The sequence below is a fragment of the Garra rufa genome, chromosome 9 (assembly GCF_049309525.1).
Source record: "Garra rufa chromosome 9, GarRuf1.0, whole genome shotgun sequence".
In the NCBI taxonomy this organism is placed as follows: domain Eukaryota; kingdom Metazoa; phylum Chordata; class Actinopteri; order Cypriniformes; family Cyprinidae; genus Garra; species Garra rufa.
This window is the reverse complement of record NC_133369.1, coordinates 49,916,647-49,940,047: the sequence shown is the minus strand read 5'-3', so window position 1 is coordinate 49,940,047 and position 23,401 is coordinate 49,916,647. Positions and strand designations below refer to the sequence as shown.

The following is a 23,401-nucleotide window of genomic DNA, read 5'->3' as shown; positions in this document are numbered from 1 at the left end:
GATCTGGATACAGGTGGCTATGGTGATCTCGGAATAAGAAGGAAAGATACTAATATTACCGTAGATGCCATTCTTCTTCTGATGCAACGAGTACATCAGGTGTTATAGCAAGTGTCCCTGGTTTCGGTTGACCTAAATAATGCAGCCTAACAATCCTTTAACGGATTTGGATTATGAAATGTATTAAGTGTAGGCCAGGTTAAAGAGATGGGTCTTTAATCTAGATTTAAACTGACAGAGTGTGTCATGCCTCCCGAACAGTTTTAGGTAGATTGTTCCAGAGTTTGGGCGCTAAATGTGAAAAAGATCTGCCACCCGCAGTTGATTTTGATATTCTAGGTACTATCAAATTGACGGAATTTTGAGAACGCAGCGGACGTGAGGGACTATAATATGATAAGAGCTCGCTCAAGTACTGAGGAGCTAAACCATTCAGGGCTTTATAAGTTATTAGCAAGATTTTGTATCGATGTTTAATAGGGAGCCAGTGCAGTGCTGACAGAACCGGGCTAATATGGTCACACTTTCTGGTTCTAGTAAGAACTCTAGCTGCTGCATTTTGGACCAGCTGGAGTTTGTTTATTAAGCGTGCAGAACAACCACCCAATAAAGCATTACAATAATCTATCTTTGAGGTCATGAACGCATGGATTAACGTTTCTGCATTTGACATCGTGAGCATAGGTCGTAATTTCGATATATTTTTTAGATGAAAAAATGCGGTTTTGCAAATGCTAGAAATGTGGCTTTCGAAGGAAAGATTGCTATCGAATAGCACACCTAGGTTCCTGACTGATGACGACGAATTGACAGAGCAGTCATTGAGTAATAGACTGTGTTTTAGGTTATTACATGCGGAGGTTTTAGGTCCAATAATTAACACCTCTGTTTTTTTTTCAGAATTTAGCAGCAAAAAATTTCTTGCCATCCAATTTTTTATTTCAACTATGCATTCTGTTAGTTTTTCAAATTGGTATGTTTCGCCAGGCCGTGAAGAAATATAGAGCTGCGTATCATCAGCATAACAGTGAAAGCTAACACCATGTTTCCTAATGATATCTCCCAAGGGTAACATATGAAGTGTAAAAAGTAATGGCCCTAGTACTGAGCCTTGAGGTACTCCTTACTGCACTTGTGATTGATATGATACCTCGTCATTCACTGCTACGAATTGATGCCGGTCAGATAAGTACGATTCGAACCAAGCCAGTGCAGTACCACTAATGCCAACATAATTTTCAAGTCTATTTAAAAGAATATTGTGGTCAATAGTATCAAACGCAGCACTAAGATCCAGTCAGTGTTGTTTTCGTCAACGATGACGATGACGAAATCATTTCGTTGACGCCACTTTTTTTCATGACGATAACGAGACGATGACGAGATAAAAATAGCTCGTTGATGACTAAAACATGACGAGACGTGTGTGAGTTTTCGTTGACGAGACGAGAATAGACGAAAATGTTAGTGGGTGGTCCGTCACACGTTTAAAATGCATGACATTTCTGCTTATTGTGCATGCCAATCAAAACCTAAAACGTATTTGCCGCTATGGCAAGCCGTTTTAGCATTAAATACTCTTTGCCATACTAGTATGGCAAGCCGTTTTAGCATTCCATCCTTGTTTGTCTTTCTTCCTTCATTATTGTAATTATTGGTGAAAATAGTCGATCCGGAAGCTCACATTGTGTTGAATTATAGATCTGCTATTTTCAGAACTTACAAGTGACACTACCCAACAGCAAAATGACCTACATTAATCTGTTAAAAGACTAATTTTTCCCCTTTTTTGACTAAAACTAGACTAAAACCTTTTTGACTTTTCGTCGACTAAAACTAGACTAAAACCTTTTTGACTTTTCGTCGACTAAAATTGGACTAAAACTATCACATATAGAAGTGACTAAAATTTGACTAAAACTAATAAGCATTTTAGTCCAAAAGACTAAGACTAAGACTAAATCTAAGATGGTTGTCAAAAACAACACTGGATCCAGTAGTACTAATAGAGAGATACATCCACGATCGGATGACAGGAGAAGATCATTTGTAACTCTAATAAGAGCAGTCTCAGTGCTATGATACGGTCTAAAACCTGACTGGAAATCCTCACAGATACCATTTTTCTCTAAGAAAAAACACAATTGTGAGGACACTACCTTTTCTAGTATCTTTGATAGAAAAGGGAGATTTGAAATTGGTCTGTAATTGTTTAATTCATTGGGATCAAGTTGAGGTTTTTTAATTAGAGGCTTAATAACAGCCAGTTTGAAAGTTTTGGGGACATATCCTAACGATAGTGACAAATTAATAATATTCAGAAGAGGATCTATGACTTCTGGAAGCACCTCTTTTAGTAGCTTAGATGGAATAGGGTCTAACATACATGTTGTCAGTTTCGATGATTTAATAAGTATGTACAACTCTTCCTCTCCTATAGTTGAAAATGCATGGAATTTTTCCTCAGGAGATTTATAGCATATCTGATGCGATACTGTAGCGGATGGCTGCATAGTAACAATTTTATCTCTAATAGTATCTATCTTGGTAGTAAAATAGTTCATGAAGTCATTACTGCTGTGCTGTTGGGAAAATTCAGCACCTGTTGGTGCTTTATTCTTCGTTAATTTAGCCAGTGCATTGAATAAATACCTAGGGTTATGTTTGTTTTCTTTTAAAAGGGGTCCTATTATGCTTTTTCACTTTTTGAACTTTAGCCAGTGTGTGGTGTGTATGTTTGGGCATAAAAAACATCTACAAAGTTACAAATCTCAAAGTCCACTCCAAACGGAGATATTTCGTTTTTAAAAAATCCCTTTTCAAGAACTACAGCGAACGACTCGTTTGGACTACAGCGTTAGTTTTCCGGATGCAATGATGTCACAACGCGGTATTCCGCCTACTGAAATTCAATTCGTTGGCGGGTGGGGGATTCGCCTAACTTTACCCATGTAATATGGACAGCCGCTTTTGGGATGCTACAGCGAGCCGTAGGTCGGCTTTAAACACAGCTTTAACTAAAGGATCGCGAACTGCTCCGGTAGCCGTGCTGAAGCAGCGCCATTCACTTGTGTTGTACAGAGGGTCCAAACACACGCAGATCCACGGCTCATGTAAACACGAACTAGCCGCGCCGTAGACATGTGAAGTATGTGGTAAGGGATTTATTTATCATACAGTGTAGATAGCTTCACTAGCCTTATGGTTTCAGGCATGCAAATAATTAAATACATATGCACAATAATGATAATATCACGTATCCACGATCTCGTATGTTGACGATAGGACCAACAATAGCGTATTATTTACTCACCCTTTATGCATCCTAGGTGTATATGACTTCCTTCTTTCAGACGAATGCAATCGGCGTTATATTAAATAAATTCTGGTACTCAACGAACAGCATAGACTGAAAATAAGTCGATCCATAATAAAAAAAAAATACCTCACATGGCTCCGGGGCGGTCGCTAAAAGCCTCCTTTAGCGATCACATGTGTTTGTGTAAAAAAAAAAAAAAAAAAAAAAAATATATATATATATATATATATATATATATATATCCATATTTAAAACGTAAGAATCACTTTAATCTAGTTTTCTGTTTTGGGAAGGGGCGCAGCAGGGCGGAATGCGGTCTACCTGTTGGCCAATCGCAACGCAGTGGGACTTCTGACCAATCACAATACTTTTGACTTTTCGGAAGGCGGGACCCGGAACTAATCGAGTCGTTTGTGCCAGCCTGGGGAGAAAGCTATTGTAATAATTTAAATTATGTGAAAAATAATGCGTTTTTCGAACAACTAAGCATGTGAGCATGTTCAAGTACACCTCAAAAACAAATGAAAGACTTTGTAAAGGAGCATAATAGGACCCCTTTAAGAAAGATGAAAAATAATCTGATCTAGCAGGTTTGAATGCTTTTCTATAGGATATGTTACATTCACGCCAGGCTGTACGGAAAACCTCTAGTTTTGTTTTCTTCCAGCTGCATTCCATTTTTCGTCGTGCTCTCTTCAGTGCGCGAGTGTGTTCAGTATACCACGGCGTCGGACTGTTTTCCTTAATTTTTCTTAACCGCAGAGGAGCAACTATATCTAAAGTGCTAGAAAAAAGAGAGTCAATAGTTTCTGTTGCATCATCAAGTTTTCCTGAGTAATCGGATATGCTGAGGAATTCAGATAAATCAGGAAGGTTACTTACAAAGCAGTCTCTTGTGGTAGAAGTAATGGTTCTACCGTACTTATAGCGAGGAGTGAGTTTTACAGTTTTAGTTATCTGGAGTATACACGAGACTAGATAATGATCTGAGATATCACTTTGATGCAGAATTTCAGTGCCATTAACATCAATTCCGTGTGACAATATTAAATCTAAAGTATGATTTCGGCAATGAGTAGGTCCTGAAACGTGTTGTCTAACCCCAATTGAGTTCAGAATATCTATAAATGCTGATCCCAATGCATCTTTTTCATTATCAACATGGATGTTAAAATCACCCACTATTAAGAATTTATCTGCGGCCAACACTAATTCGAATAGAAAATCAGCAAATTCTTTAATAAAGTCTGTATGGTGCCCTGGTGGCCTGTATACAGTAGCCAGTAAAAACGTCACAGGAGACTTATCATTAATACTTGATTCTTTGATGTTATATGGAGCACCATTACTTCAAACGAGTTATACTTAAAGCCGGTTCTCTGAGAAACACTGAACATATTGCTATAAATTGTGCAAACACCTCCCCCCTTACCTTTTACACATGGCACATGTTTATAACAGTAATTTTGGGGGGTTGCCTCATTTAAAATAATGTAATCATCTGGTTTTAGCCAGGTTTTTGTCAAACAGAGCACATCTAGCTTATGATCAGTGATCATATCATTTACAAAAAGTGCTTTCGTAGAAAGTGACCTGATATTTAATAAGCCAAGCTTTAACATTTGTTTCTCAGTATTATATACATTTTTTATTTGTTGAACATCAATTAAATTGTTACTCTTACATTGCTTTGGACGTTTATTGTATTTTCTAGCTCGGGGAACAGACACAGTCTCTATAGTGTGATATCTAGGTGAAAGGGTCTCTATGTGCTGAGAATTAACTGATTTCTGTGACGTGAGGCGGCTAGCAGACGGTCGGTTTAGCCAGTCTGTCTGCTTCCTGACCTGGGCCCCAGTTAGTCAAGTACAAACGCTAAGACTATGTGCCATATTTCTAGATAGGAGAGATGCTCCACATCCGGAGGGATGAAGACCATCTCTTTTCAACAGGTCGGGTCTGCCCCAGAAACTCGTCCAATTGTCTATGAAACCTATGTTATTTCGTGGGCACCACTTTGACATCCAACTGTTTAATGATGACAATCTACTATGTATATCGTCATCACGGTAAGCAGGGAGGGGACCAGAGCATATTACAGTGTCTGACATCGTACTTGCAAGTTCACACACCTCTTTAACATTATTTTTAGTGATCTCCGACTGGCGAAGTCGAACATCATTAGTGCCGACGTGAATAACAATCTTACTGAATTTACGTTTAGCATTAGCCAGCACTTTTAAATTTGCCAAGATGTCAGGCGCTCTGGCTCCCGGTAAACACTGGACTATGGTGGCTGGAGTCTCTATTTTCACGTTCCGTACAATAGAATCGCCAATTACTGGAGCACTTTCATCAGGTTTCTCAGTGGGTGTGTCATTGAGTGGGGAGAACCCGTTTGATGTTCTAATCGGAACGGAAGAGCGGTGTTTTGACCAGCGACTATGCTGTCTCACAGTCACCCAGTTGCCCTGCTGCACGGGCGCTGTAACTACCGGAACCGAACAATTTGCATGTCTCCCTAAGCTAGTCACATCCAAAGCCGTATCTAAGTCCCTCACATTCTTACTATCCTCCATTAAAATTTGGATGTGTGTCTCTAGTTCTGAAATCTTCTCTGTCAGCCTAGCTATTTCCTTGCATTTATCACATGTATAAGGCTCACTGCCGACAGAGATAGATAAGCTATACATGTGGCAGGTGGTGCAGACAACAATAGCAAGAGAAGAAGCCATTACTCACCGTTTTTGTAGAATGGTTCCAACTTACCACTGTTGTTATGATGAACTCTTGAAGAGAGGGATGTGAGGAGGAACAACGGAGTGAATAGGACGTAAAAGGAATCGCGATTCACAAGCTAATCGGCTAACTGAATGTTAACTTGTTGCAAATCGTGGTTGTGGAATAAAAGCGAAACGTTTCGCGAGAGAGAAAGGAGAGCAGTAGTAGACGCGAGTAGAGAACGTAAATGTAAATGCAAGTCGCCAGTGACTAGCTAATAGCTAAGCTAAATAGCTAACCCACTGCAGTCGCGGATTAACGGGTAAAGTGAGCGGTCAGATTAGTGTGACTGATAATTTCACAAGTCTGTTGGGAGTAAAGCTGTTTTTAATTACTTTAAACAGCAGAGAGTAATAATAAGATAAAGATTTCTAAAGAAAAACAAGCTCCAGAAAGCTACAATCACAGAGAGCTAAAAACACAAACCACACGGCAGCTCAGCAAAAACAGGAAGTGACGAATCAGCCAACACAACAACCCCCAATGTCTGGTGTGACAAAAATGCAAGTCATACATTTATATAGCGCTTTTAACAATACAAATTGTGTCAAAGCAGCTTTACAGTATTAAACAGGAAAATAGTGTGTCAATAATGCAAAAGGACAATAGTAAACAGTATAGTTTACAGTATATACATTTTCAGTTAAAGTCAGTTAATGGTTGAATTCAGTGATGTAATCATCAAGCTCAGTTCATTGAGTGTCCCCAACTAAGCAAGCCAGAGGCATCAGTGGCAAGTAACTAAACCCAGTGACAGAAATATAGGGCTGGGTATCGAGTTCGATACTTTTTAAGCACCGACCGAATTGTCTCGATACTATTGAGTATCGAAAAAATCATTTTCGTTCGGTACCAAATTTCGATATCCAAGGCTATAATCTTGTCAACGTCAGTGAGCTAGAAAACGTGCGGCATCCTTAACGTGCCTGTATCAAATGCTGGTGATTAGCTGCGGAGAGGCTGCCTTGAAAATCAATAGTTTACGGCGGTTAAGTTTTGGTCAAGGTGGACCAGGCCTGCATAGCAGCTCTAGTTCCTGGGAAAGACCTTCAGTGGATGGAACGGGGCATGCCCCTGGGAATAGTCTGCAGAAAAAAAGGTGGTCTCGACGGATGCTTCCAAGCACTGTGCAATGGCAAAACTGCTTTCAGCCACTGGTCGAAAGAGGAAGGTCGCCCTGTTGTAGTGCCTGGAGGGCAATCAGACATGAAATAACTAGTTATATTCCTTAAATGACTTCTCCCCCATGATTAACACCTATGTGCTATGAGCCAGACCTTTGTTCACTATCCAACTCATCCCCCCACCATCAAGATAAGACTCTTACAGAAATGCAGATACACTTTCCTTATTCAGACATACAGTCCCACATACAGTTATATAGAAATGTACACATATCAATGTGTTACCTTTTCTTATATCGTTGTTTCTGTTATGTATGTCGGCCTCAAACATTAATCCGCAATAGGTGAATCATTGTGCATGCTAAGACTCACGTTTAGAATCACTCAGTCAACCGAGAAGATTCATAGATCATGTTTGGTGTCTATGAGCAGCATTTATTATTCCCTAAATGTTAATGTTTGTGGCATCTTAATAACTCCTTGCTTTATATGTATTATTGAACTTTTGAAAGTTTTGTGGCCAAACAACCAATCAGCTTCCACATGCGAAACCCCATTGTGAGAGACAAAGACTTTCAATCTTCCCTCCAAAACTCAGATCAACCGGATTGGACAAGGTCCAACTGTGGGCGTGAACGACCTACAGGTTTATAAACCTCCCCTCATCTCTCTCTCGCTTGCTCTTGCCTTCGGGACACAAAGACACGTCACCCGCACCTCCCCCCAGATCCATGGGGGGGGGGGGGGTCTCACCTAGCGGAGGAGATGATGAGGCCTGCAATACTGGAAAGGACTTTCTGAACTGAACACAAACGGAACAATGCACAACAACAACAAGCTTGCAAGTATCCGTCCTTTCTACAAACGTAGATAGCTGCGTTTAAGGCGTTTTATAAAAGAAACGATTTCAGGATGTTCAGAACCTTTTCATTCCTGTCCCTTTGCAAACTCACTTTCTCTCTCTCTCTCTCTCTTACTCTCTCTCTCTCTCTCTCTCTCTCTCTCTTACTCTCTCTCTCTCGCGCGTTCTCTGTCTATTTGTGTTTTATGTACGTTTGTCTATGTGCGATCGTTTGTAAGTAGAATAGTTTAATAAACAACCATATATTCACATATAATGATTCTCTGTGCTGAATGCTTACATTACAAAGTCACTTAAACTGTTTCGATCTCATATTGCTACCTTAAGCCCTATTCTGTTCAATTGTTTTAACTCCGTTCTGGTTAGTAAAAACGCGTTGCCGTGACGACGGGCCAACGTCAGAGTAATGGGTATCGCTGAATAATTTGCTGGACAAAGAAACCAGTCGATATCGTTATTACTGTTACTGATCAGAAACTGGAAATTGCGTATATTTAATGACGATTATTATACACGATTTCCTGTGAGTTAAACTACTTTCCCTGACTGAAATGTATGTTTTAAATAACTCATTTCATCCTATTCATTGGTCGTAAGACCTGGTGGAGTTTGCAGTGTATATGTGATGAGAGGAACAGTCTCATACATATACACACATATATTGATCATCTTAAATTCTTTGAGCTAACCAAAATTCTCTACATTAATTGGCGTTAGAATGCGGGGCAGTTTTAAACTATGTGATGTGAGCAGCTCAGGAATAATTTGTGTGTCTGCATGCTTGTGTATTCAAACTCGGCTCGCGACTCGCGTCTCTTTTGTTTGTGTGTGTGTGTGTGTGTGTGTTAGAACGGTGTGGCCAAGCCCACCTTTAACACCTTCACAGATGTTTGAGCCTCTCGCACAGAGAAACTAAACCACTGTTGAAGATGTAACTTAACTGCAGTTTATATATTGACCCTATAAAACGAAGAAATCTTTTATAGAGCGTCCTAAAGCCACCCTAAATTGAGCGAAGAAAACCTCAATTTTTGCGTGAAGAAGCTGATTGAGCGATGTTCCTCTTTCACCTTACAATGGCCATATCTTTATATTTTGAGTGTAGATAGATTAGCCATTGATGTGCACTCCAATGCTAATCAGCTATCTTGCTCCTTTGGGTTAAAACCTCAGTTTAGCTAACTGATTAGGTTGACCCCGTTTGCTCGTCGAATAGATTTAATATAGTAAACAACTTCGCGTTATTACTGTACAAATCTTGATCGAGTGTTATTTATTTGTTTTGTGCAAAGCACACACAAGTCTTGTGTCAGCAGGCTGACTCAAGATCAAGGTGCACGCATCGTAACTAAGCAACCTTTTAATAGTGTAAGCATCCTATTAAGTTAAAGTTTGCAAAACATGTACCTGTGTTCAGTAAAACGGACACAAGAAATATACACCCGCGATAACGCATCGCCATGGTAACTGCGCTTAGATGCGCGTTCAAATCCACACAAGGTGGAATCTGAAATCCCGCATAAAAGGTATTTCCTTCTATTAAAAGATAGAAGTCTGTCTAAAACCTCTTCCAATACCTATGCCTGATTTCATATTATTTTTTTATTTTATTTTATTTTTTTTTTTATTTTTTTTTCTTTGAGCAACAACGCTTATAGATAGTCCCAGTCAGTCTCTCCCTTCTCTTTTCCTTTTGATGTTACATTATTAATTATTGTTATTTAAACCATAATGATAATTAACATAATGTATGTTTTTTTTTTGTGTGATTTAATTTTAATTATTTCACCGCCTTAGATTCAACTCTCCCTTTAGCAATCACAATTGTATTTGCTCATTTTAAATTTTTGATTAAACAGTCTTGATTTGAAATTTAAACTTTGACCAAATCGATCAAGTTGCACTCTCACTACCCCGGGTAATTCGGCCCATCCCAGGGGGGCCTTTCTCTCTTTTGCTCTCTCAGCTCTGCCATTTCCCAGGTGTGACGACTCCATAGCGCCCCCACCCGGTGGGCCCCGTCACTGACCTCAGGGCTGGCAGTCAGCTCACTTTCTCTCTTTTACTTTAACCCTTTATACCTCTCTTCCTGATGGATTTTGTTTTTATTTTAGAGACTGAACCTGTCTGAACATCAGTGAAATCTTTTGGTAACTACACCGATGAACTGAATAGCTCCAAAGTTAATCGCTCATCATTAAGTTTACTCATAGTTTCCTGTGTTTACCCACACAAACTATCTGACCCCTTCTTTACAGCTAGGATAATAAGCGTTTAGTTTGCGTCACCATCTGATGACATCAGTTAAGTACGCAACACATAGCAACATTTTAGCTCATTAGTTCTGTACGGACTTGCATTGGCTCGTTGTGCTTTGTCTCTCCCTCTCTATTTGTGTCAACATGTCACCATCCAGTCTCGCCATCCAGTCCAGACAAGGCAAAGAGGCCATCCTGCCCTGGGTCTAGTGACTACAGCCCCTGAGCGGAGAACAGCCGGACGACCGCGCACACAGGCGAATGGATCACGATCCAGTCAAGAGCTACGGCTGCAGAGAACCAATCAACTCATCTACAGCCCGGACCATCAGTGACCACGCCCTCAACAAGATCGTCTGACTAAAGCCGCAGCGGAGAAAGCTTCACCCACGACGGAACCAGGACAGCGCGCAGAACCGCCTAGACCATCTGGATGTTCAGAGATAGCGGATGAAGAGGACAAGGACCTACACGAGGAGAGAGGAGAAAAGCTTCAAGACACGCCTGCAACACCCCCACAGCCTGAGTGCAGAGAGCAGTACAGGAGAACACTCCTAAACAGCGGAAGCTCTCTTTACAATGAACCCAGCACACCTTAAAGAACTCAAATTCTTGCAGATAACAATATGAACAAACAGGAGAGCTCAACACAAAATCTCTCCCGGGCTTAACAGCCCACCGTTCACACCTCACACGCCAGCAAGCTGGCCGGGAATCTGACAGCTGTCACCACAAAACGCTGTCTTCCTGAACACTGCAGTAGGCTACAACACACGCCTGTCTGCAAAACATTGACTTTTAAGCAAGAACATTTGCCCAGTGTGACCACGAGACAGATCTGCTTAGCTCCACCTCCAGCTAACAGGACCCAAGCCATTTGTCCCAGCAGTCAAAACTGTCAAAACTGAATACAGCAGCTAAGAACACGACTGCTACGACCAGCATCTGAGCCTACGTGAGACAACGCGACAGGCACCAAGGGAAGATGGCATCAACGCCAGAAAATCTTTCCCCTCAGATATCCACATCACACTGTGAGTCACCACCCAAATGCTACAGCCTTCTTCCGTACAGCGATTGCTCGATTCAGCGGACTCTACAGACCGCCGGAAAACAGCCAAGCACCAGAAGGCAATAAAGATTAGCAAAGTGATTGTCCAGCTGCCCCATGCCAAGGGGGGACGTCTGACTGACCAAGGTGAACAAACATACAGTGGTGTATGGGAGCTGAACACGCAGCGACATCACTGTGTGGGAGTGATCTGAGATCAGTGCAGGCCAACACTGAGGACACCTGTGCTCTGAACTTAACCTGGAATAGACAATGCAAAACCTGCTACTTCCTGTTTCTCACAGCTCTACGATACTCCCTCAACTGCGAGAAAGCCTTGCTAGATAAGATTACTCCCAGATGTTTACACTCTGGCGAACGAACTACCTGCATTCACCAAAAGGGGTCACTGTTCGGCTCAAAACACAGTGTGGCTAAAACCCTAACGCTGCACACACATTCAATGGAATACGTTAAGCAGTGCCCACTCTAGAAGCCACACCCCCTTTCTGAAAAGTAATCTTTTGCAGTGTACATACCATTCAGGTATTTCAAAGACTTTAAACAATTCCGTCATGAAGAGCCTAAAGGAAAATGGCCACTCAGAAATGGTGCCAAGCTGCTCTCCACATATGACGATGATGCAGAACTAATGTCATGTACAAGGCTCTCAGCAGAGCCCAGCACCCAGATGACAACAGCTGCGCTGCACAAGCCATCCAGCGATGTGCCAAGCACACCAGAAGACAAGGGGAATCACAGAGACCTGCCACCACTGTGTGATATGTATAACTATCAATGCCTGCAGACCAAGGGTCCCACGCAGACAAACCCATGTGCTTATAGACCAAAGAGCGAGGCAAGACACGCCCAGAGCAGGTACCTAGTGGAAAACGACAAGCCTGTCCCACTGCAACACCTTAAGCCGGGCCACCTGACATCACAGCACGAGTGACGGCAATCGGATCAACCCTTGTGTCACAGCAAGTCGCAAGAACTCCCTCTGAAAATTACTAACCTGCATAGACTCAAAGTAGGCTAAGCTCAGTTTCAAACAACACCACTCAGTTTGAAACAGACGAGCATCAACAACTGTTCCAGACAAGCAGTGCCATCACAATAAGAACATTTACATGCTATTCGTGGAAAAACAGTGAAAGGCCCAGAAAAAACTGAGGGATTTTGTGGCTGCCTAAGGTTTTCAACAACAAAAAACCCACCCACCCAACCCAAGCATCGCTTCTAAGCCACAAGCAAACCCCTCACGCTGCTACGCCGCCTGCATCACACCCATGCACACTGGCTCCACCTACAAAATAGCTCTGCTAAAGCAGCCTCTGCCAATGCTGACACTCAACCTTGCACTGTCCGACCACACTAAGGCACTAAGCCGAAAACAACTCAGTGATGTCACACACATGCCGCATCTAGATGACACATCCTCACATTTGTTCCTGATAACCAAACACCGCCACAGCTCCCAGCTTTCCAGGAACAAAGGGGGGTCATTGCTGATGTATGCCCAAGATGCACCGTGCAGAATACACCAGAGTACCAAAGCCACTACCAACGCAAAAGTGGCGCACTGCCAAGCATGCAGTGACAGAGGACATCAGAATATGCTAAGTTTGATGCCAGCTCGAAACCAGCGGATTTCAAACGACACAGCCTCTCTACGATGCAAAGCAGTCAGTCGACGAGAAACATCTGTGAACGTTTACCACCAGATGGCACCAGAAACGACACCCGTGTCAACCAAGAGACCACCCGTGTCACCACCTACACTGCTCACCAGTACTTCAGTGAAACATGCCCGAGTGCGACACCTGCATCCAAAGAGCGCAGGAAGCCAAAAGCATGCCGCAGCCAGCGAGATTCACAATAGGAACTGTGAACCAGCGTGTCTCGGACATCCAGCCCTGCCACTCACCAGGACCAACTGGAGACTCAGCAGAGTACAGAGAACGGCATCCTTCAGCCTAAAGCAGCCAACGGCCTGCAATGGCAGAGAAAGGAACAGCAGGACCGCGACAAATGGACAACTCACATCCAGCCTGGACAACCAGGAGCTGAGCAGCATCGTCTTCTCCTTGGCCCACACCCTCAAGGGCCTCAGACAGGAGGTAAATGAACTGAACCTGCAAGTCTCTGAGTACCAAAATTAACCGACACCCACAAGGACAGCTGGACACGCCTGCTTTTCCAGAACAGAGTTTCTGATGCTAACAAAGAGCTCCTTGAATGAAACTCCACTGAGAAGTACTGAAAGGTAAACTTCTGACTCCTTGCCCAACGCAACACCGCATTAGACTTCCTAAAAGGAAAAAGCATCCCATGAGACCAGCCGACACCTCAGGAGCAGCCAGACAATGTTGAATGGAGCAACGGGCCCACAGGCCCAACAGCAAAGCCCCTACAAACACAACTCAGACCCGCTCAAGTCAGTGTCGACACCCCCAACATCAGACGCCTGATGACATTTGAGCAAAACAGCGGGATAACAGACACCTGCTGCCCTCCTGCACCCTAACCGGGTCCATCGGAAACTTCTTTACACTACAAAATCTTTACGACAATTCTCTGCGAACCCTGGAACTACCTGCCCTCTCACAAGTGAGAGTCCAACCAGCGATTCCAGACTGCAGGGACCACAGATACTAGATAACAACCACCTGACACAGACCAACCTGGGTCAGGATGACAAGTGACAGTGCCTCGACACCTGCTGCACAAAGCTCGAGGACCCATACCTTGCCACTGTCTATATTATCACACCTGATAACGTCGACCACGGCACCACGGCCACTCCTTGAAGCACCAACCTCCAGAGAGCCACCTCTCTCTTCCAGCCAGGAGTGCCGGGTGCATGCCTGATTGTTCCGCACCTTTGACGTCGCTCGCTGTTGTCTGTTGGACGGACAACAACGTTCGAAAGAGGGGATATGTAGTGCCTGGAGGGCAATCAGACATGAAATAACTAGTTATATTCCTTAAATGACTTCTCCCCCATGATTAACACCTATGTGCTATGAGCCAGACCTTTGTTCACTATCCAACTCATCCCCCCACCATCAAGATAAGACTCTTACAGAAATGCAGATACACTTTCCTTATTCAGACATACAGTCCCACATACAGTTATATAGAAATGTACACATATCAATGTGTTACCTTTTCTTATATCGTTGTTTCTGTTATGTATGTCGGCCTCAAACATTAATCCGCAATAGGTGAATCATTGTGCATGCTAAGACTCACGTTTAGAATCACTCAGTCAACCGAGAAGATTCATAGATCATGTTTGGTGTCTATGAGCAGCATTTATTATTCCCTAAATGTTAATGTTTGTGGCATCTTAATAACTCCTTGCTTTATATGTATTATTGAACTTTTGAAAGTTTTGTGGCCAAACAACCAATCAGCTTCCACATGCGAAACCCCATTGTGAGAGACAAAGACTTTCAATCTTCCCTCCAAAACTCAGATCAACCGGATTGGACAAGGTCCAACTGTGGGCGTGAACGACCTACAGGTTTATAAACCTCCCCTCATCTCTCTCTCGCTTGCTCTTGCCTTCGGGACACAAAGACACGTCACCCGCACCTCCCCCCAGATCCATGGGGGGGGGGGGGGGGGTCTCACCTAGCGGAGGAGATGATGAGGCCTGCAATACTGGAAAGGACTTTCTGAACTGAACACAAACGGAACAATGCACAACAACAACAAGCTTGCAAGTATCCGTCCTTTCTACAAACGTAGATAGCTGCGTTTAAGGCGTTTTATAAAAGAAACGATTTCAGGATGTTCAGAACCTTTTCATTCCTGTCCCTTTGCAAACTCACTTTCTCTCTCTCTCTCTCTCTTACTCTCTCTCTCTCTCTCTCTCTCTCTCTCTCTCTTACTCTCTCTCTCTCGCGCGTTCTCTGTCTATTTGTGTTTTATGTACGTTTGTCTATGTGCGATCGTTTGTAAGTAGAATAGTTTAATAAACAACCATATATTCACATATAATGATTCTCTGTGCTGAATGCTTACATTACAAAGTCACTTAAACTGTTTCGATCTCATATTGCTACCTTAAGCCCTATTCTGTTCAATTGTTTTAACTCCGTTCTGGTTAGTAAAAACGCGTTGCCGTGACGACGGGCCAACGTCAGAGTAATGGGTATCGCTGAATAATTTGCTGGACAAAGAAACCAGTCGATATCGTTATTACTGTTACTGATCAGAAACTGGAAATTGCGTATATTTAATGACGATTATTATACACGATTTCCTGTGAGTTAAACTACTTTCCCTGACTGAAATGTATGTTTTAAATAACTCATTTCATCCTATTCATTGGTCGTAAGACCTGGTGGAGTTTGCAGTGTATATGTGATGAGAGGAACAGTCTCATACATATACACACATATATTGATCATCTTAAATTCTTTGAGCTAACCAAAATTCTCTACACTGTCATCAACTGCCTGGAGATGCTGGCAGTATGTTTTAGCCTTCACACCTATCTAAGGGCCAGACCTAAGGGGACACCACATCTTAGTCCGAGAGAAACGCATGTGCTGGGCAGGCTGAACCAAGGATATGCTATTTTGCCTCGCATTTTCGCATTGCGCTCAGCGTGGAAAGGATTTTTACAGGCCCAGGTCCTTTCTGCTTAGATGGGTTCACTCTTCACAAAGCCAGTGCTCTGGAGTTGTCTCCTTTCTGTATGCCCTTGGCTCCCAATCGAGTTCCAAGGCTGTAAAAATTCTTTTGAACGATTACTTAGACCAGGCTGACCTCGGAGAGTTTGGCTCTATTGCTACCTGCAGGGCTTCCCTGTTAATGTCACCTTTATTTATATAGCGCTTTTAACAATACAGGTTGTGTCAAAGCAACTTCACAGTATTAAACAGGACTCCACAGGTGACAGAAAAGGAGAAAAAAACCTTGGGAGAAACCAGGCTCATTCGGGGGAACCGGTTCTCCTCTGGCCAGACGAAACCAGCAGTTTGTACCAATGTCAGATTTCAGAGGACTGATCAGGTTCCCATGGTCTAGCGCCGATGCTTCTTGATCCTTCTCTGGAGCTCATCTGGTTGACATTCAGGGCTATAGAAGTCATCTCTAGGTGCTGATCCATGATCTGAGCTGGGTACGGACTGGATCTGGGGAAATGCGGTGACCATCTGATCTGGATAAAGACTGGATCTGTTGGCAACGGTGACCTCGGAATAAATGGTGACCCTGCAAAATACTCGGTCTCTCTGAGCCCCACTGGTGCTTAGGGCGGGTTAAGCATTAGTCATTTCTCTAGCATAGCACGGTGGGATTGTACTGGTTCCCCAAAAGCATCTTAGCAGAGGCAGTACTTGTTCCTGTATCTTAGGGAACCGGGGTTACGTTAGTAACCAAGTACGATATCTCAAATAATTTCCTGTAAATTTAACTTCTAGTTAAAAGTATGGTAGAACCATTACTTCTACTACAAAAGACTGCTTTGTAGGTAATCTTCCTAATTTATCTGAATTCCTCAGCATAATTAATAGCTCAGAACAACTTGATGTAACAGAAACAATGGGCTCTATCTTTTCTAGCACTTTAGATACCGTTGCTCCTTTACAAAGATTAAGGAAAACAGTCCGACACCGTGGTATAACAAGCAGCCCGGAAAATGGAGCGCAGCTGAAGGAAAACACAACTAGAGGTTTTTTGTACCACCTGGCGTGAACGTACCTTATCCTATAGAAAAATATTAAAAACTGCTAGATCTGATTTATTTTCATCTCTTTTAGAAGAAAACAAACATAACCCAAGATATTTATTCAATACAGTTGCTAAATTACCAAAAAATAAAGCACCAATAGGCGTTGACTTTTCCCAACAGCACAGTAGTAATGACTTCATGAACTACTTTACTTTTGAATAGACTTAAAAATTTTTCGTCATCAGCTAGGAACCTAGGTGTGGTATTTGATGGCAATCTTTCCTTCGAAAGGCACATTTCTAGAATTTGCTAAACCGCATTGTTCCATTTCAAATATATATCGAAATTATGACCTATGCTCTTGATGTCAAATGCAGAAACATTAATTCATGCGTTCATGACCTCAAGGATAGATTATTGTAATGCTTAATCGGGTGAATGTTCTGCACACTTAATAAACAAACTCCAGCTGGTCCAAAATCCAGCAGCTAGAGTTCTTACTAGAACCAGAAAGTATGACCATATTAGCCCGGTTCTGTCAACACTGCACTGGCTCCCTATTAAACGTCATATAGATTTTAAAGTCTTGATAATTACTTATAAAGCACTCAATGGTTTTGCTCCTTTGTATTTGAGCGAGCTCTTATCACATTATAGTCCCTCCGGCCGCTGCGTTCTCAGAACTCTGGCAATTTGATAATACCTAAAATATCAAAATCAACTGCTAGCGACAGATCATTTTCTTATTTAGTGCCCAAACTCTGGAACAATCTACTTAACATTGTGCGGGAGGCAGACACACTATGTCCATTTAAATCTAGATTAAACACCCATCTCTTTAACCTTGCCTACACATAACACATTAACACATTTCTATAACCCAAATCCATTAAAGGATTGTTAATTAATTGCATTAATTAGGTCAACCGGAACCGGGAACACGGATGTACTTGTTGCGTCGTAAGAAGAATGGCATCTACGCTAATATTAGTCTGTTTCGTTCTTATTCCGAGGTCACCGTAGCCACCAGATCCAGTCTGTATCTAGATCAGATGGTCACTGCAGTCCCCCGGATCCAGCCCGTACCCAGCCCAGATGGTGGATTAGCACCTAGAGACGACCTTTACAGCCCAGAATGTCAGCGGAGACCACGTCAACTAGATGAGCCCCAGAGACGGATCATCAGTGAAGAGCTCCTCACCTAAATGTGACTTTGCTGCAACATGGAACTTTTGCATTATTGACATACTATTGTCCTATTTAATACTGTAATGTTGCTTTGACACAACCCATATTGTTAAAGGCACTGTATAAATAAAGGTGACTTGACTTTGTTTGTTTTTTGTTTTTGCTATTTTTCTGCCTATTGTACATATAAAATAGAAGAATCTTAAAAAAGTAGTCACAAGTATGTACTATCAGTGTATCTATGTCTTTATACAGTGTATTGAGAGAGAGAGAGAGAGAGAGAGAGAGAGATCACTAGGAAAATATGGATTGCAGATCCCAGATACTCAATATACTACAATAATATGCTACAATAGTACAAAGTAGCTGATACACTAACATGTTAAATTTTTTCTGCAAAACCTTGTTTTGTGCGCTTTTCATGTTTCCATGTCTATAACCATCCCAACACCTCTCTTTCAATTTCTTCTAGACATTACATTATGTGAGGAAGCCATATTTAAATTCCTTGCATCACCTCCTTTGGCTTCTGTCCCTGTGGAGCGTCTTTCTGAGAGCCTTCCAGGACGCAAGGTGGACTGGAAGAGTGTTGAGAGGCTGAAGAAAAGTTGCAGTCCTCAGCAGCAGGCACTACATCTGCTTCGTCTCTGGAGAGAACAAAATAAGGACCAAGACAAACTCGTCAGCATCATACAAGGTCATCATCTCTGTTTGGTTTATTTAGCTTTAAGAGACAACTATTAAAAAAAAACGTTAGCATGAACAAATGAGTACAGGTGATAGTGATCGTAAAGGCTATTTTTGTCTTATGTTGTGGGAATGTGGTTTACAGGTATACATTTTACATTTGAAACCGCCAAGTGTATACTTTTATTTGTGTACACTCACAATAACAACAGAATTTGTGCTTTTGTAAAATAAACAAACAGGGTGCTCTCTCTGTCTTCTCTGCCTCCGCGAACAGCTTTTAGAAATGTGTCACTAAAATGAACTCAGCGAATACTTTACACAGAAATATATTTATAGAAAGCTTGACATGTCTACTTAGACATGTCTACAAATATTCTGCGTTAAAGTAATCTGTATGAGGCTAATGCGATGTACAGTTTTGCTGTCAGAGCTAGTTATTTTTAATGTGATCACTCCCACAAGCTTCTTTTCGCTTTTGATATTATAAATATCCATGGAAAACTCACGGACATGTAAACACCCACATCACCTCCATAAACAAAGCTTGACGATTTATCTAGTTCATCTTGGCTACTATTCATTTCTGGAAGAAGACAAGAGGAACAACCCAGAATTTACCTCAGAAGAAGAACAAGATGATGTGCGTGGCTGATCCAGCGGAGGAGATTATTCTGATGAGTAAGTAATGTTTCTTATTTGCATTAGTTCATGTGTTATTGTGACATAAACTTGAACACGTTTACCATCTTTTTCCCCAAACTATAATTTCCGACTAAATTGTTTAAAATTGAGTGAAATATTTTGAATATGACAGGCAAATCATTGTATCTAAATTTCTTACAACGCGATGATGTTTTTATGGTCTATATAATTTAAAACAATAAACGAGTGTTATAAATAAGTGTACACTGTAACATGATGAACGCTTTGAGTCTAAAAATGTTTAGACCATGTTTATTATTAATACTCGGTTCGCAAATAGATGTTTATAATTTGCTAAACAAAAATAATAATTTCTCAGATATAAAATGTCCTGTTTTATGATAGTATGAAGCATGCGTGATATATATATATAGGGTACAATGGGGCTAATGGCACACCCTAAGAAAAAAATGTGCTTTTCACTGTGCCCAAAGTGTATGATTGCAGAAAAATATATACATTTGTATTGAACACTTATGGAGCAACAGATTTTGTGTGAAAATAAATCATACAAGTCGTTTATTTTGTTTAAAAAATCTCATAAATGTGTGAGGTGGCAAGGGGGCCTTTTACTTCATGCTGCACAGTATTGATAGAAATAATTGTTCAAAACAATCACTTTAGCAAAGTTTGTACTATTTTCTGCTTATTTTGATAAATAAAACAATACATTTTTGTTCAATAAATATACTGTCATTAAATTTAAAATACAGATGCAAAATAAATTTAAATTTGCGCAAAGCGTCTGCCAAAATTGCATGTGTACCTTGAAAAGCAGATGTTTTGGAAAGTTGTTTCTGCCATCTAGTGGTTTAGAGGGGCACCTTTAGCCCCGTCGTACCCTATATATATAAAAGGCGCCTTTGATAATATATATATAAATTCTGACTTAAAGTTACTTTTCATCATCAAGAAAGAACTCCTACCCTAAACGGCCACCGGCACAAGGCCATGGGAACCAGATGAGTCCTCCCCAATTTGACTTTGTTGCAATATGGAACTCTTGCATTATTATTGACCTTTTATTTTATTATTTTAATACTGTAAGGTTGCTTTGACACAACTTGTATTGTAAAAAGCGCTGTATAAATAATCTTGACTTGACTTGACTTTTATTCAACCAGCAAGTTTTTTTTTTTTTTTTTGATCGGAAATGACACAGGCAAGAGGCATCATTGTGGAAAAAAATATTTCTCAGCTTTTATTTACATTTGCACAAAAAGTGGCATGTCCAAAATTATTCATACCCTTCTCAATAATCAATAGAAAAGCCTTTGGCTATTACAGCAATCAAACGCTTCCTATAATTGCTGACCAGCTTTTTGCATGTCTCCACTGGTATTTTTGCCCATTCATCTTTAGCAATGAGCTCCAACTCTTTCCGGTTGGAGGGTCTCCTTGCCATCACCCTGATCTTTAGCTCCCTCCACAGATTCTCTATTGGATTGGAAGTCAGGACTCTGGCTGGGCCACTGCAAAACGTTAATGTTTTTGTCTGCTAAACCTTTCTTCACCACTTTTGCTGTGTGTTTTGGGTCGTTGTCATGCTGAAATGTTCACTGGTGCCCAAGGCCAAGTTTCTTTGCAGACTGCCTGATGTTGTTGTTAAAAATTTTGATGTATTGCTCCTTCATGGTGCCGTTTACTGTGATTAGGTTCCCTGGACCACCGGCTGAAAAATACCCCCAAAACATTAGGTTCCCACCACCATGTTTGACAGTGGGGATGGTGTTCGTAGGGTTGAAGGCTTCTCCTTTTTTATGCCAAATGAAGGCTACATCATTGTGGCCAAACAATTAATCTTCTGTTTCATCTGACCATAAAACAGAAGACCAGAAGTCTTCTTCTTTGTCCAGATGAGTATTTATCTGGAGAAGTGGTGTCCTCCTTGGTCTGCATCCGTGGAACCCAGTGGTGTGCAGTGTCCGTCTGCCTTGAGATGTTGCCACCAGCAGAGCCCAGATTCATCAGGATGGCCTTGGTGGTAATCCTTGGATTCTTTTTTACCTCTCTCACTATCCTCCTGGCCAGCACAGGTGTCACTTTTGGCTTCCGACCACGTCCTCTGAGATTTTTCACAGTGCGGAACGTCTTGTATTTTTTAATAATACTTTGCACTGTAGCCACTGGAACTTCAAAACATTTAGATATGGTCTTATAGCCCTTTCCTGACTTGTGAGGAGCCACAATGCACAGCCGCAGGTCCTCAGTGAGCTCCTTTGTCTTAGCCATGACTGCAGAGAGCTTCTGTTTTTCAGCTGTTCCCAATGAATCGGGGTAATTAGGATGTTTTAGAACAGCTTGGACTATTTGGAATGGTATAGAACTTTGGATTTTGGATTTTCATAGACTGTGACAGTTTGCAAAGGGTATGAATAATTTTGGACATGCCACTTTTTGTTCAAATGTAAATAAAAAAGAAAAAAGAAATATTTGTTTTTTTTTTTCAAAATGATGCCTCTTGTACATCGTCTTATTATCTTTTGGGAGAAGCCTGTGTCAAAAAAAAAAAAACTTGCTGGTTGAAATAAAGTAACTTTAAGTCAGAATTTGCCAGGGGTATGAATAATTTCGGGCTTGACTGTATATATAATACAGATGCTCCTGATATTAACATGCTTACAGATTTTTGTTTGTTTGTTTTGTTTTTATTGTTTGTTAGTGATCCGATACCTGCATCACAGATGAATCCTGCTGACTTTCAATCTCTTCAGGCTATTTTCTTCTGAGAGCGCTGTACCAACGTCAGATGTTCAACTAATGTTCACTGATATTCTATAGTAAAATAAGCTCCATGATTACTGATGATGTTTTTTTTTTTTTTTTCTTGAATCCATGGAAAGAAGTAACAAACACTTAAATATTAGGTATGGTTTAGTTGTTTCACTTGTTGAACAAAATCTGAATGACACAAAGTCTGTTCACATCTCTGTGGTTAGATCAGTGTGCACAATAATGTGTCTTTGACCTTCATTATATATGTTTTGATTATACTGTGTTGTAAATAAAATACAAACATTATTTTACTCTCCTCACATTCTTTGTTACCTGCTTCAAAGTAACAGTCACACAGATGGGCCATTAGGGGACGACTCTTTGTCTCTCAGGTGTAAATCACTAAATAATCATGGCCATTGTCACTCCCTTATTACCTTTAGATCACCTTTAGATGTCTTGTAATAGTTATATCAATATATTGTTTTCTGTGAATGAGTAAGCAAAATGATTTGAGAGTAAATATTCTAGCCTACAAGACTGATTACTTAAAAGTCTTGTTCAGGACTTATTCAGTATGGGCTTTATAGCTACATTTATTTTCCCAAAACTTACTAACCATGCATATCCATCTTTTTTGGTTGTTGTTTTGTTTTGTATTTCTGTTTTCTATTCACATATTATTGTAGCACAGTTGAATACAATATATGTTGTGCTGAATACCTATGTGTATATGTATCTTAGGAGCTGAAATAAGCACAAATGTCAGGGCATGTCAAAACATCTAAAGGGCCCCAAAATCACCTCAGACCCCAGAGGGTTAACAAAAATGATTTAAACAATGTATTTAGCAATGCTGCCATGCTATTCTCAATTACTCATGCAGATTTTAGCTGTTTTGTCAAACCGTAGTTTAACAAGGTTTAAACCAGAGCTCTTTATCACCCAAGTGCAACACCGTATCATGCAAGCTACCAAGCAAACTGACAGCATTAGAAATATCATGCATATGAAGCTGT

At 41.1% G+C, this 23,401-nt stretch overlaps 1 protein-coding gene across 1 annotated transcript in view; it reads left to right on the top strand.

Annotated features, from left to right (window-relative positions):
* Positions 1 to 23,401, top strand: part of LOC141343289 (tumor necrosis factor receptor superfamily member 11B-like) — a 41,601-nt gene that overhangs the window by 16,193 nt on the left and 2,007 nt on the right. Inside the window, exon 5 of the mRNA XM_073847883.1 lies at positions 18,748 to 18,972. Within this exon, the coding sequence (XP_073703984.1) occupies positions 18,748 to 18,972 (225 nt within the window). The remainder of the gene's footprint in view (positions 1 to 18,747; positions 18,973 to 23,401) is intronic.